Source organism: Eurypyga helias, unplaced genomic scaffold, assembly GCF_000690775.1.
Source record: "Eurypyga helias isolate BGI_N326 unplaced genomic scaffold, ASM69077v1 scaffold2748, whole genome shotgun sequence".
Classification (NCBI taxonomy): Eukaryota; Metazoa; Chordata; class Aves; order Eurypygiformes; family Eurypygidae; genus Eurypyga; species Eurypyga helias.
This window is the reverse complement of record NW_010268681.1, coordinates 2,079-17,063: the sequence shown is the minus strand read 5'-3', so window position 1 is coordinate 17,063 and position 14,985 is coordinate 2,079. Positions and strand designations below refer to the sequence as shown.

At 50.4% G+C, this 14,985-nt stretch overlaps 1 protein-coding gene across 1 annotated transcript; it reads left to right on the top strand.

Annotated features, from left to right (window-relative positions):
* Nucleotides 1-938: 938 nt before the first annotated feature.
* LOC104505356 (fer-1-like protein 4) lies at nucleotides 939-13,793 on the top strand (the record flags this gene model as incomplete). The annotated part of the gene is made up of 14 exons (XM_010157814.1): nucleotides 939-987; nucleotides 2,124-2,230; nucleotides 2,589-2,720; nucleotides 3,427-3,537; nucleotides 3,984-4,111; nucleotides 4,596-4,766; nucleotides 5,524-5,678; nucleotides 7,475-7,653; nucleotides 8,716-8,801; nucleotides 9,742-9,840; nucleotides 10,107-10,348; nucleotides 12,026-12,306; nucleotides 12,988-13,088; nucleotides 13,613-13,793. Coding segments are annotated over 14 exons (2,022 nt in total), but the record flags the coding sequence as incomplete, so codon positions are not given.
* Between the last annotated feature and the right edge of the window lie 1,192 nt (nucleotides 13,794-14,985).

Sequence of the window (14,985 nt, the reverse complement as noted above, 5' to 3'; positions counted from 1 at the left end):
CCAGCACGGCACCTCTCCTCGTCGGTCCTCTATCACTTGAATAAGAAGTTGTCATCAACGCATTCCAGGAGCCATCCTGTGACATCCTACATTTCCACAATGCCAATGAGGTCATAGCCCTTCATGCGTGCACATGCCTCCAGCTCCTCTTGTTTTTCCCCGTGCTCGGTGCGTTCACACAGAGGCATTTAAGGTGGGCTCCCAATGGAGTTGGCTTGCTGACTGGCTCATCTCGAATTCCCCTGTTTTGCCTGCCAGGTGTTTTCCTGGTGAGCAGTGATTCTTCTCCAGGCTCTGGGCATCCCTTGGTGTCCCTGCTGGTTTTTCCCCCCTCCCCCTTCCAACCTAGTTTAAAGGCCTGTCAATGAGCCCTGCCAATCTGTGGGTTAGAATCATTCTTCCTCTCTGAGACAGGAGCCCTCCTGACATGGATCTGCAGGAATATGTGGGCTTTTTTGTGTCAAGCACACTTTATCAGGCATCCACGAGGTGCACTGATTTCAGCAGGCAAGGGATGTTGAAACATCCCTGAGGCTAGGTGCCCAAGTGGTTTTGAGAATGTGACCTGGGCTTTTGTTGAGGTGCTCCTGAAAATCTGACATTGCTAATTTTAGCTGCAACGCAGGAGGCTTTTGTACTGCCTAATCTCTGTCCTGCTGTCTTCCCAGGATGTGCTATGGGAGCAGGTCTGCCCCAGGTTTCCTTCCTTGCCCTGTGTCTCTTAAATCCCAATCAAAAAAGCCAGCAGGAAGATCTGGGGTGAAGAAAAGGTCATTAAGACACTCACTGGATATCCTCTGGCAATGATGTTAATGCCAAATGATCTCAGGCTAGGTGTTACTGATCCTGCTGTCAGGAAAGCTTTGGCAGTGTCCTTTGCTTGGATGGAGAAGCCTTTGCTGCCAGAGATGTGGGGTGACTGTTTGTGTGTGTTTCAGACACATAGTGATGAGGAAGATGCTGAGAATGATGACCTGAATGATGCAGGTGAGTCCTCTAGCAGTACCCAGCTCTTCTGTGGGAACAGCCAGAACTTACACTATCCCAGAGGGTGCTGGGCTTGTCGGAATGGGGTCTGAGCAGGCAGTGGCTTTGCAACATTCAGCAAAAACAACACAAAAGGGAGCAGAGAGATTGGGAACATTGGCAAGGGCTACCAAAGGCTAGTTCAAGTTGAAAACACCAAACTTGCCTCAAGAAAGTTTGAAAAATTGTGTTGAAGCAAGAGCCTTCATGAGTGAGCAAAAACCTGCAGAAAAATGAGCTGTAAGGATGACGGGATTGTCAGGGTGACAGCAGGAAGCAAAGGTAGGATGGAGAGAGAGGATTCTGGACAGGCAAAACTGTTCTGGAGCTGGGCATCACTCTGTGCATGTGGGATACTCACCTGAGGTACAGGATTCACTGTGAAGTAACAGAAAGACAGTGATAATAAACAGATGATCTGAGAACACTGTTACAGCTGTAGGCTCAGATTTGCCGAAGTGTAAGCAGTGGCTCACCTAGCAATGACCTGGAAGATGAGACAGTAAGTATAGAAGTGATGTAAATACTATTTCTGGTATAGTTATATATATATATTCTGGAGGTCTGGAGGGTACCTGCATGCCAGTAGTGCTCAAGGGATCTGGGGTCTTTGGGAAATGGGGCAAGGATGCACCCTTTCTGTCCTTTTGTTACTGGTGCCCCAAAGAAGAGTGTAGCTATGCGCTTTCCATGCACAGCTGCCTGCGCCCAAAGTGGTAGTGATGCTTCAGTTAGACATCCACCCAAACCAGCAGTCCATCAGATTAGGCATCCATCCAAAGAAGAGGGTTAGCTCTCATGGTGCCTCCCCTGACAGCACCAGTAGGCTGGTCCTTCCTCCATTTGGTCTCTGCCCACTTCCTTCCTAAACAGTAGTCATGCAGGCAGGCAAGTGTGTGCCAATTTTTGTCCCCCCACGTGTCCAGCCATGCCTTTCTGGGAAACCTGAGATGCCATAAGGACACCTCTCACAGGCTGGCAATCTCCAGTTACCTTGACACAGGTCAAAGCCCTGGGTGAAAGCGAAAGCTGTTGCTGGGGCCATTTCATGACGGGAGAGAGCAGAGCATTTCCTAATCTACTGTTGCCATTCCCAGATGGAGGGAATTTAAATGCATCCTCCATCGACATGGAAGCAGTAGACAAGGCAGTAACTGAAGCTCAACCTGTTCGACCCAAGAGGAAGCTCATCGCTACGCTTCAGGTGATTATTGAGGTGACAGACCTGGCCTCTTTCAACCCCTGCCCTTTGTCCATGTCCTCCTCACCGCCTGCAGTGGAGGTTAGACTGGGAGGAGAACCTGCAGTGTGTGCTGGGCCCCCATCCGTCATTGCTGGGCTTTGAAACAGCTAGTGGGACCTTGGAGCTAAGCTGGGATGTGTGTGTACATCTGAGGGAGACCTGGGGGGATACGGGAAGTCTGTAACACCTTCCACTGGCTAATCCAGCAGTAAGGTAGGACTTGGTGAAGTGGTTGAAGCGGGGGAAGTATGGTCTTTCTGACTCTTCACCTCTTTAAGATGTCATGAAAAAGCCCAAAATTACTTTCTGCTCATTTCAGATCTACAACTCTGAGCTGGAAAATGAGTTTGACAATTTTGAAGACTGGCTGTGTATTTTCCCCCTTCATCGTGGCAAAGCAAATGAGGATGAAGATGCAAACGAGGATGAACATTTTGTGGGGAAGTACAAGGTACTGTATCATTCGAATGACATTTGTGCTGCGGGTGGAAGAAAATCCTTAGGATAACCTGTATTTCAGAGCAAAGCCTTGGAGAGTGTGTGTGTGCACTCAGGGTGATGTGGGGCCACTCTGTGGCATGGCCAGCATATTGTTACTGCCTGTTGAAGCAATTTTGTGCTGTGGTCCTTTATTAGTTGACAAATGCACCTGATCAAGATTTTTTAGCTCTTGTGAGGAGAAAGCAGGAAGCATAAAGGACTCTTATTCTGGTTGGGGCCTCTGGGTATGTTCAGTATGCAAATAAGAATTAGTGAGCTTCACTGGCTTTAAAATTAGTAAAACTTGTTTAAGAAAGGCATCATCCTCCCATCGAGGAGCTCTTGAAGACTGAAGTATCAACTACAGAAGTTAATTGAAGAGGGTCCTGAGAAAACCTTTGGTGCCCCCTGCCTTTCGCAGTCCAAAGTGCCTGGAGATGTTCAGATCCGGCATTGGCAGTGGTCTGACAGCCTGCAGCCTAACTTGCAAACAGGGACTGCCTGGGCCATGTGGACATGAGTGTGCCTTTGGGAAGGACTGCTCCCATGGACACAGCATGCCTGTGGTCTGCATGGGGCTATGGCTCTGATTTTCCAGTTGGCAGGTGAAGCTGGTCTTGGTGCCTCCAATCCCACCTGAGGTATTCTGCTTTGTGTCTGCAATGTCTTTTCTGCAGGGGTCCTTCTATGTCTACCCCACCGAGGAAGCTGGCACAGAGCCCAAGGTCTCCCAAGGTGTTCCAAGGAACAGACCCATCAAGGTTCTTGTAAGAGTTTACATCGTTAAGGTGAGTCTCTGGTGGTAGTGGCAGTAATGCTTGGGGGTCTGTCCCTCCCTGTGGACCTCCTGCTATTCATTACTCAGTAAATATGAGCAGTGGCACTTGTGAAAAGCTCGATGCTGATCTGAAGGCACTGCCAGCCCCATGGAAGTCAGCTGCATCTTCTCCATGGGGAACCTTGCATGCTTTGTAGCTTTAGGAGGTGCTAAAAATCCAGATGGGCATTTCTCAGCTCCTCTCATCTGCCCTGAGACAGGGATGGGCTGACAGCTGGGGACACCGGTGGCTTGTTGTATGGGGATTTGCATGGGAACCAGTGCCTGTTTCAATGCTGGGGCAGTTGCTGAGCGGGACTTGACTAGTGGGCTTGGGTGGTCTCAGGCCTGTGCAGTGTTCCTTGTGTAGGCTGTTCTCTGCAGCTGGTGTATGGAAGTACCTCTCATGTATTCCAGGCTACGAACCTGTCTCCAGCAGACCCCAATGGCAAGGCAGACCCCTACGTGGTGGTGACTGTGGGGCAGGAGCAGAAGGACACAAAGGAGCGATACATCCCAAAGCAGCTCAATCCTGTGTTTGGAGAGTATGAAGGAAGTTTCCATCTATCAGGTTCAATAGGAATAGGGCAGATCTGGGGCTCAGGTTGTGGCCCAGCATGTGTGGTCCTGTGTTTCTTTGTGCTGGAGAAGCTTGTGCTGCAACACAAAGGTCCCAGGCATGTTTCTTTCCAGCTGACACAGGAGCTATAAAGTGTTTTGAGTTAGGAGGGGAGCACTCCCAAGGGCTTGATTTAACAAGCCAAGCAGCAACAAAGCATTGGAGGGCTTTTTCCCTAGCTACAGGACCTCTATCCAAGGGCATACATGCCTGGAAAAGTAACTTTCTTGTTTGAACATGTGCACTGAAAACTGCACGTGCTGAAAACTGCACAGGCCGAACTTAGGAAAATCAAACTTTATCAGAGGTCTTTGAGCTGTCAAATACAGTTCTTAAATGTGTAGGATAATTAACTTGTTTAATTTCCATCTTCTTTGCTACTTACACTGTCCCTGTCTGCTTCTGTCCAGAGTTGTGGAGTTGACAGTCTCCTTTCCCATGGAATCAGAACTCACTGTGGCAATATTTGACCATGATTTGGTTGGATCTGATGATCTGATTGGGGAGACCAAGATTGACTTGGAGAATCGATTCTACAGCAAGCACAGGGCCAACTGTGGAGTGGCTTCTCAGTACGACATGTAGGTTCTGGTGTGACACGTTAAGGCCATGAGACACATTCTTCTTACCTACTGTTTGAGTGGGTAACACCACCTCCAGTTTTGCAGGGCAGAGCTTGCATCCACAGATTCACTACAAGTTACATGGATAACTCCATCTCCTTTAGACTCCTACCGGCTTCCTGTGATAGCTGTAATTCCTACTGCAGACTAATATATTTTGCATATAGTAGCAAAAACTTCTTTAATGCTTTCATATTGGTGTTCTGTGAGAAAAGTGACATTGATGTAATTTTGACCTTTTTCAGAAAGTTAGGGTGGTTTCTCTGGCCTCTGTTTTTTTCTGTGGGCAGCAAAACTCATGACATCTGCTTTCCTTTGGCCTCACTCAGTGTGGATTCTATGGTATCCTTGGCCAGTTTACAGAAAAGTTTTCTCCTGCCCCACTGCTGGAGAATTAGCTGTGGGCATGGAGTTGAGACCCCAGCACTGCTAAAGCCTCTCTCCCGCTTACAAGCTTCATCTGGAATTGCTCTTGCTGCTGCTCTGAAGCTAATGGTTCTGTGGGGTGCAAGCCTGGCTTGTTCGAGGGAGGAGAGCTTGTTAAACTTTTCATTCATTAAACTGTTGTGTGCCTGTGGTTTTCCCAGTGAAAATCTGAGCAGGGATCTGGCAGCATAGCTTTTGCTGTAGGGAAGGCAGGGCATTTCACAGTCTAGGACAAAAAACCTGTTGTGTCTAAGATGAAGATGTTGTCTTTGTTCTCCCTTCCATGTAGAAATGGCTACAACATGTGGCGAGATGCTTTTAAGCCCACACAGATCTTGGATAGTTTATGCAAGAAAAACTCACTCCCTGCAGCAGAGTATAGACGGGAGGAGGTCAAAGTGGACAACAAAGTATTCAAGATTCCTCCAGAGGCTTTTTCTGAAGGTACAGAGGTCTTGGGGAAGAATGACTGCTCCCTTAAAGAGCTGTATGTGCTCAGCAGTGCACACACTGGTGAGAGGTCTGGGAACACACCAGCCTCTCTTCCTTGGGTGTCCAGGCTGGCTGTCCCCCTCTGTGCCCTGCATGGCCCAGCTTTCTCAGTCACAGCAGGGAGCATCCTTGGTGCTCAGTGGCCTGGTTTCAGTGGACGATGGTGTTACACTGTGGAAAAAGGTGATCCAGGCAGTTAGGTCCCAAAGTGGCTTCCCAGGCAGTGGGGGCAGCAAAGTAAACCTGCTTGCCTGGCAGTGATGTGTATGGGGGTTTGATGGCTTGGGCAGCCAGAGAAGGCGTAGCTTGTTGTGGTGGCTGACACTGACTCAGAGCTGTACCTCCATCTGCTTGTGCTTGTGCTCACCATCGGCGAGATACTAGCATCCTTTTTTTTTTGTTTTCTTTTTGGGTTGGGTTTTTTGGGGGGGGTTGGGGGGGGAGGTGCAGGGTGAGATGGAGCTTTTCCAGTCTTCTTTCATGTTTTTAGCTGGCTTTGTCCTTCAGGGATGCTCTCTGCTTCTGGTGGCTTTGGGTACCTTGGCTGACTCCCCACTGCTCCTCACTACTGTTGATATCCTCCTTGTGGGTGGCCTTCGCAGTTTTTCTTTCCTTCTCACTGGCGTTACAAACCCTGAACCAGGGCTATGGATGTCCAAGAACCCAGCAACCTTCCATGCCTTCCATCAGCAGTGATGGAGAACTTCCCTGAGCACAGGCCTGACCCTCCTGTGCACATTCCCTCCGGTGGCCAACACCCGTGCAGTTGAATCCAGCTGGGAGGAAAGGATGGAGCAGATGTGGCCCATGTCTGGATGGCTGGGCCCCAAAAGGCCTGTAGAAAGTATAATCCCTGTGCTTACCCAGAGAGGTGGGGACCTACATGTATGGCCAACTTTACCTTCTGCTCATTTCAGTGCTGCTGTTCTTCAGCTTTCTACTGGCTTCTATGGATTATGTCTTGAAGGGGAAAGAAATCCTACTCAGGAGAGGGCAAGGAGCCTTCAATAGCCCTTCTCCCTCTTCCTCAGGTCACTGGGTAGCTGGGAAGGGAGGAACGAGATGCTCTCCTGGTGTTCCCTGGGAGCTGCTCTGGTTCAAATGTGCTGTAGTTGGATCCCCTTGAACTGTGCTCAGGGACTGCTTGGGATGGTTTCAGTCTCAGACTGATCTCTAGGGGGCAGATGGTCTCCACAAACTGAGGGGTGGGCGGGTCATTTTGTCCTCACCTTTCTCCCTACCAGCAGAATTTGGTCTTGAATGGCCATTTGGCTTCACTGTGCCAAAGGAGTCAATTAGTCGCGCAGACGATTATTTACTGGAGAGCACGGTAGCCTCTCACTGCCAAATGCCAAGTCGTGCTTTTCTGGAGCACTTCTAGGGCAAAACCTCTCATCCGTGGATCTATTGGCACTACCACAGAGACATGGGGACTTAAACTGCGCCAGAGGGTCACATCCTCCTTGTTGTCCCCCAGATCCTTTTCCCAGAGCCACAGGAAATTCTTTTGGGCCCTTCACCTCTTATTTCTCTTAGCTTGTTTTTTTTCCTGCCTATAGTTTTCTTTATCACTGCAACATACTGAACTCATTCCCTTCATCCTCCTGCTTTTTCCCATTTTGTTCTTCGGGGGAGGTGCTTGCTTGTCCAGTCCATCATCTTCCCTTATTTGTGCCTGGACTAATGTCCTGACATGGCTCTTGCTGGCCAGATGTCTTCATCTTCTACCTGTCTGTGTCCTGCTGCAGAGGCCTCTGTGAGGAACAAGAGAGAAGTGGCAGAAGAGAACTGGCCAGTGGATGATGAACATAAGGCTTTGTACGTCCTGCAGCACTGGGAAGAGATGCCAGGATATGGGTACAAGCTAGTACCAGAGCATGTGGAGATCCGGTCTCTGTACAACCCGGAGAACCCTGGGCTTGTGCAGGTGAGATGTGTTTCTTTGCCCAGCCTAGACTTTGCTCTGGGGAAGGACCTTCAGGGCAGCTGAAGACACCCTGGCTGGTCTCCTGTTGTCCTTCTGTCTCCTCATCATGGCATGAATCCCATGCATTGCCCCTTCCTGGGTGGGTGACCAGAGCTGGGTCTGTGGGTGGCCCTGCTGTGAAGTGAGGACTGTTGGCCTTGGGTGTCCTTTGCTTAGATCCACCCTCTGACCTCTCATGGTGTTTCTGAACACCCTTTCCTCAAGGGACTTCTGTCCATTGATGTTGTGGTCACATTGCTGGTGGCCCAGAATCCTTCCTGTCTCCTCAGGCCATGCAGCACTGCTCTGATGAGGATGCTGGGGGGAGGATGTTCTACCTTCTGAGCCCCACCACCATGCACCACCGTGGGTGGTAGTGTCCTCGCCTGTCCTCTTAGTGTCCCCTAAAGGGGCCTTTTCCTCTGCTTTGTCCCCATCAGTGCTGCTTTGCTCCCCTGCAAGATCCCCGTTCTGCCCCCCCAGCTTCTCCCTGGGGCCATGACGTAACTGCTGGCTGGAGGAGAAACATTCCTCCTCAGTTTTATGCAGTGCAGTGATTTGAGCTTAGCCACTTCCATGTCCTGCACTGAACATGTTCCTTTGGGTGACAGAGGTCTGTAACAAAGCAGGGCTCTGCAGTTACTCCGGCTTTTGTCGGCTTTGGATATGTTTGTGGAGGGTCGGGTCAGACCCATCACTTCTTAGTTTTCTTGGTTATGCTGAAGCATTGCAACATCATATGCTTCTTGTTACGACAGAGGGACATGATTGCCTCTGAAATTAACTTAGTTCAGCTGAAATGTTTTTTCTTGGGAACAGGGGGGAGGGAAATAAACAATTCCTGGTATTTTTAATTTTTTCCCTATTTAAAATCCAGTCACACGTTACTCTGAAGGGCTGGGGTGTGCCAGCCAAGCAGTGGCTTTCTGGTGTGAGCTTTCCGTGTGGGATCAGGCCCTTACTCCTTGAAGGGCTGGAGGGTGGTCTGTCTTCTGAAGTCTCTCAGCTGTCTTCTCTCATCAGGGCTCCCTGCACATGTGGATTGACATGTTTCCAAACGATGTCCCTGCACCGCCGCCTGTCAACATCAAGCCACGACTGCCTGTCAGGTAGCATCCATGGGAGTGGGGCTGGGGCTGGTGAGCCTGTGTGCAGGATCACTGTCCCTTGCTGTGCCTGGTGGGATGTGCCACAGAGTCCTGCACAGGCTGATGGTCTGTGCTAGCCTGGCATGCAGCCCTCCTCTCTGCGTCAGCTCCGGCCATGGGATGGCCCCTGGGTATACCTGCGTGGAGCATAAGCGCTTTCAGCTGCACAAGTGTTTGTGAGGGGCAGCGTTAATCTCTAAGGCTGGACATGAAGGTGACAAAAACCCAGACGGAGCTACTCATCTGTTTTGGCTAGTGGACAGATGTCTGCAGGGTGCCTGGAGTAGTAAAGCTGAAGGAGATCTGCTGTTTTCAGTGATCTAATGGAGCTGTTGAGATGGAAGGTCCAGATTCCTTTCAGAGGTGCACATGAAAGGACAAGAGATCATGGACACAGATTGCAGCAAGGGAAACTCCAACTGAAAACATTTCCCAGTGAGAGTGAAGCTACCCTGGGATAGGGACAGAGTGACCCAGAGAGGTGCTGGGATATCCATCCTTGGAGATATGCAAAATTGATGCAGATGAAGCCCTGATCTACTATGGAGTTAGAGCCAGAGGTTGGAGCAGAGACTGCAGAGGTCCCTTCCTGCCTAAGCCTTTTTGTGCTCCTATGGCTAAGTGGTGCTGGGTGGGTTTCCCAAGCACCAGGGATTTGCTTTGCACAAGCCGCCTGTTTTGCCTGTGGATGTTTGTCTTGTGGCTACCCCCCACCCCCGGGAAGGGCTTTGCGCATGGCAGCGAGACTGCTGGCCTGTGCTTTGCCAGAGGAGCCGTGGCAGGGGACCACAGTGATAGGAAGGTTCAAGTTCTGCTGCTCTGCCAGTGTGGGCTTGCCCTGCTCTCCCAGGCACCAGGGGCAACAGAATGAGTCTCACTCACCCCTGTGTCCTTCCCACAGCTATGAGCTGCGTGTGATTATCTGGAACACAGATGATGTGATCCTTGATGATGTCAACCCAGTAACGGGAGAACCTTCCAGCGACATCTACGTGAAAAGGTGTGATGGGAGCCAGTGGGAGACCAGAGCCTGTCTGTCTTGCTCCCTGTCCTGCCCCACATCCTCACTGAACCTCTGGTTGTCCCTGTCTCAGCATGAGGTGCCCCTGTATGGACTGCTGTACCCCCGTAGAGATGTTGGTTGGGTGTTGGTCTGGTTTGGCTCTTTGACTCTTCCTTTCCTGCTACCCGGTGAGGTTCAGCCCTTCTGCTCTGCCTTTGGGGCTGGCTAACAGGGTGTAGGACATGACTGAGTTTCTCGTGCAGCTGGATAAAGGGTCTTGACCATGACAAGCAAGAGACGGATGTTCACTTCAACTCCTTGACTGGAGAGGGCAATTTCAACTGGAGGTTTGTTTTCCGCTTCAACTATCTCCCGACCGAGAAAGAGATCACCTACAAGAAGAAGGACTCTGTCTTCTCCGTGGAGGAATCAGAGTTTCGGGAACCGGCTGTTGTGGTTCTCCAGGTCTGGGATTACGATAGGATTTCAGCTAATGACTTTCTAGGTATGGTGTGACCTGCCCCTCATCTTTCTAGAGTATTACAGTGTTTCTGCTGGGGCCCAGCTCTCTAAGAAGGGACACAAGGAGCATCAGATCAAGCTCTTCAGCTCAGCAGTCTCCTGGTCCTGTTTTTCACATGTGAGCTATAGGCAGGGCCTGGAGATGTGCACCTCTCCTACACAGACCTATTAAGCTCCCAGGGCATTGGTGTCCTTTTTCAGGGCCTTTCACACCACAGGACTTCCAGGTTCTGCTTCTCAACAACCCTTCTGATAAACTTGCTCATTTTCCCTGCTCTCACTTAGATATGCAGACCCCAAAGACTTGGCCAAGGAGCAGCTTTCCTAGGAGCTTACATTGTGGGCACAGGGATTGGCAACCTTTGTGAGACTTTGCAGTTGAGTTGCAGCATTCCATCACTGGGGGCTCAAGCTCCCTGGCTGCTCTGGTATTTCCCAGTAACCAAACCTGATGAGCTGGGCATGCAGCAGGGCATGGTGATGAAGCTGGGCTGGTCGTGATTCTGCCCACACTACGCTAGCACAAACACTATTGCTTCTCTCCTGCTTCTCCTGGCATTCCCCAGTTTGTAGCACTCTGTTCGGTTGTCCTTCCCTTCTTCAAACTGTGACCTCCCCATTAAAAAACAGTCACTTTGCCCTGCTGTTTATTGGGCAGGATAAAGACTCTGTTTGTTCATCAGCCTTTCATGGTATATTTAAAGGGATTTACTTCCATGAGACACCTCCAATGGTGATTCGTTCAGCCAATGCTACTCAGGCTCTGAAGAAATCGTTAGACAGCAACCTTTATTGCAACCTCTGTCTCCAAGCAGGGCTGGATGCAACATAGGTCAGGTTGCTCAGGGCCTTGTCTGGATGAGTTTTGAGTATCTCCAAGGATGGAGATCCCAGCACCCTTCTGGGCCACTTTTCCTGGCTGCACCATTCTGCTCCATCTTATAGCTCCCCTTAGGCTGTGGGAGATTCAGTAAGGTCGCTCCATTGACCCCTCTTCTCTGGACTGAACATGCGTGGGTCTCTCGTCCCATCCTGCTATGGCACATACTCTAGCCTTGACCATCTGAGTTACTGGACTCTAGTTAGTTGGCACCTTTCTTGTTTTGGGGGCCCAAAAGTGGACACTGTATCCAGATGCACTCTCATCAGAGCTCAGTGGAGGAGAACACCCACACCCCTTGGTTGCTGGCTATGCTTCTGTTAATTCAGTGCTAAAGTGGGCCAGGAGCTCCTTCCAAGGAGGACAAGGGTGTGAGGCCGAGCAGTGAAGTGAACTGAGGCTGTTTCACATGTAAGACAGACTTGAAATTTTAGAAGAGTTTCCTAGATTTTGTAATTTTTTGTTGACATTTGTGGGAAAGAGCAGGGTGGGACATGGTAAAAGAGTCAAAATAACCCACTGTACCACATGCAAATCAAACTGGCCACATTAGAGACAAGAGCTGTGGCTTCTGCTTCTTAGACTCTAACTCTTGGGCTGGTCCTTTTTTATGCTGAGCTTCAGGTTCTCCACCTATAAAAGTACAGAACTTCACTAGATCATTGCAGCAGCTGGTATCTACTCATGGTGGTGGGGCAATTGCGGGGATAGAAAGCCAAATGGTGTGTGGGGCTGACCTCAGGATTTCACCATGAGCTCTTCTCTTCACTGTGCCTGCAGGCTCCATTGAGCTGAAGCTGCATGACATGGTGCGGGCAGCCAAGAGCTCAGAGCTTTGCACCATCAAGATGGCCAAGGAGAACGCAACTCCTCGCTTCTCCATCTTCCGAAACAAGCGCATGCGGGGTTGGTGGCCCTTCATCAAACTCAAAGATCAAGAAGATGAGGAGAGAGAAGAAAGGGAAATCAAGCGGAAGAAGAAGAAAAAGAAGTGGGGAAGCTCAGTCAAACCAGAGGATGTGGAGTTCACGGACCCCAGTGGGAACAAGTACCTCCTGACGGTAAGGCAGGGTGGTGGCACAGGTGGGCAGAGAGCTAGTGTTTTGCCTCTGCCTTGACATGGCAACCTGTCCTGCATGCACATAACTTACAGAGGCAGCAGTGACCCAGACTTGTCCCATCTGTGGCAAATCCAGTGCGTCACCTACCCAGAAGACCCAGCTGCAGTGGCATGCAGGGGGTGTTCAACTTCATGTCTTCCTTGGAATTTCCCATAGAACAGTGCTCGGTGAGGGAGCAAAGCAAGAGGCACATGGCTGCCCATCAGCCAGACAGGACAGCAGCAAAGGCTTGCCCTAGGGGCCCTGCCTACAAACAAGCAGGTGCCAACACTCTCAGGGCAGACTCGCTGCTGATGGCTCTGCTAGCAGACCATTGTTTGTCCCCAAGGGTGAGTTTAGCTCACTGCCAGTGTGGGAGCCTACAGACAAATCCAGAGAGCTGGGCAGCACATTACAATACAGTGCCTTGTCTGCAACACAGTTAGTTTCTTGTCAGGCCACAGTTTCCACTGGCTGTAAAGTGAGAGAATGTAGCTAATGTCTGGAGAGAGAAGTTAATTACTCTGAGCATCTGTAAGTGAAACTGGGAGAAAAATACCCAGGCCTGGCAGGGCGTGTTGTCAGCCGGCTGGTCTGCAAAGCAGCATGTGCGGCTGTGCCTCAGACGTGTTTCCCCTCCAGGGTAAGGTGGAAGCAGAGTTCCAGCTGCTGACTGTGGAGGAGGCTGAGAAAAGTCCTGTTGGTTTGGGCCGAAAAGAGCCTGAACCCCTGGAAAAGCCCAAGTGAGTATCTGTGTTATTACATTTAACGTGGATGGACAGTGCCGTGTTTTCAGCAGCTGTTTGCATGGGGACGGGGAGCATCTGCTTGTCGGGAAGCTGAGAGCAGTCAGTGAGGCCTGGGGCAGTGAACACTGCAGACTTGGGGCTGCCAGGGCTTCCCAGAGCTCAAGTGGGCCCAGCAGGACTTATGGCTGCAGCATCTGGGAGAGGACTGATCGTGGTGAGGTACTCACCGTAGCTATGCCGAAACACTGCTTGGACAAAAGGGGCAGCTCTGGTTTAACCACATGAATGCACCCCTGGCCACGTGGGTGTAGAACAGCTCTGCGAGGGCTGTCCTAAGGCTCTCCAGCATTTTCACAGGCACTGTAGTTGTTGCAGCCCCTAGGGTGATCCTGGTTGGAAGCAGCAGGAAGAGCTGGTGACCCATGAAGGTGGCAGGGCACCAAAACTGAGGGGCACACATGGATCCACTGCTCTGTAGATTGAGCCCGTGCTTAGCTATTCTTGCCTTTCTTTTCCAGCCGGCCAAAAACTTCTTTCAACTGGTTTGTGAATCCCATGAAGACCTTTGTGTTCTTTATCTGGAAGCGGTACAAGAAATACATCATTGTGCTGTTCATTGTTGCTGTTCTGACCATCTTCCTGGTCCTTTTGATCTATACCATGCCTGGATACATCAGTGAGAAGATCATCAATGGATAAATGCTCTCTGGCACAGGACTGCTCAAAGACAGGAGTGATTATTGCTGGAATCAAGACTGAACCAGAAAGCTTAAGGAAATCTGACAGGTGCAGAGGCAACCTTCACAGTGAGAGACCTACGAAGTAACCTCTTTTTGGGGTGTCACATTTCATGCTGAGTACCCATGAGTTGCTAAGAAACCAAGTAACTAACCTACTAAATAAGACAGACTCCTTGACAGCTTTGGGAAAAAACTTGGTTTTTGTGGGACTGGGGTTGGGGGTGGAAAAACGGGGTCTTCTGGGGCTGTCCCCACAGACGTAGCAGCTGAAACCAGCTCTTCCCACTGAGAGTGATTCTGCCAGAGATAGGGACATGCAGAGCCATCCGTGCCCTGGCTTGACAACACTTGGCACTTCCTAGGCCTTTGCCTGAGGACTTCAAAACACATTGTACGGGGGAAGGCAGGTCTGGTATGGGGTTCTGGTGGAGGGAGGACCTGGATGACCTTTTGAATGGGGCTCGCATGGGAGAAGGCCAACAGAGCCAAGGTAGCTTCCTGCCATGCCGAGAGCTCAGGAACAGCTCTTGGAGTTCAGGTCAGCTCTGGACATGGTAGCACTTCCCAGGACACAGGCTTTCTCGTTGTCAGCCCTTACAAGCTGCTTAACAGCTTTTCCTGCGTATGTTGGGTTGGATTCAGGCTTGCTTCAAACTTAATTTTTGCCCTTGATTTCCACAGAAATAAAGCTCCTTGGCTGCTCTCTCTGCTGCTGCTTGTGTCTTGTAGCTGCTTTCTGAGGCCAGGGGCCAGCCTGCTGCAGGCAGTCCTTGCTGATGTCCTTCCTCCTGGCTAGCACAGCACTGAGACATTGGCATGGCGTTGTCAGCATGAATCTTCACTATGCTGTTGGGCTGATGTAAATGAAATGAAATTTGTTTTCAGCTTGGTCCCTTGTGCCCCAGGATTCCTGTCCTACACAGGCACCCCGTGACATCATCTGATCTCAAGTGGAGGTGCTTCACCCTGAGTTTTGACAGGACAGATTCCTTCTGAGGGTTCACATCCTGATGCAGGAGATGATGCTCAGAGGGACTGTTGTATTTCCAAAGAAATTAACTGACAGTGGGGTTTTATAATGAAGATGTGTCATGGTTTAACTCCAGCTGGCAACTAAGCACCACACAGTCACTTACTCACTCCCTCCCTGG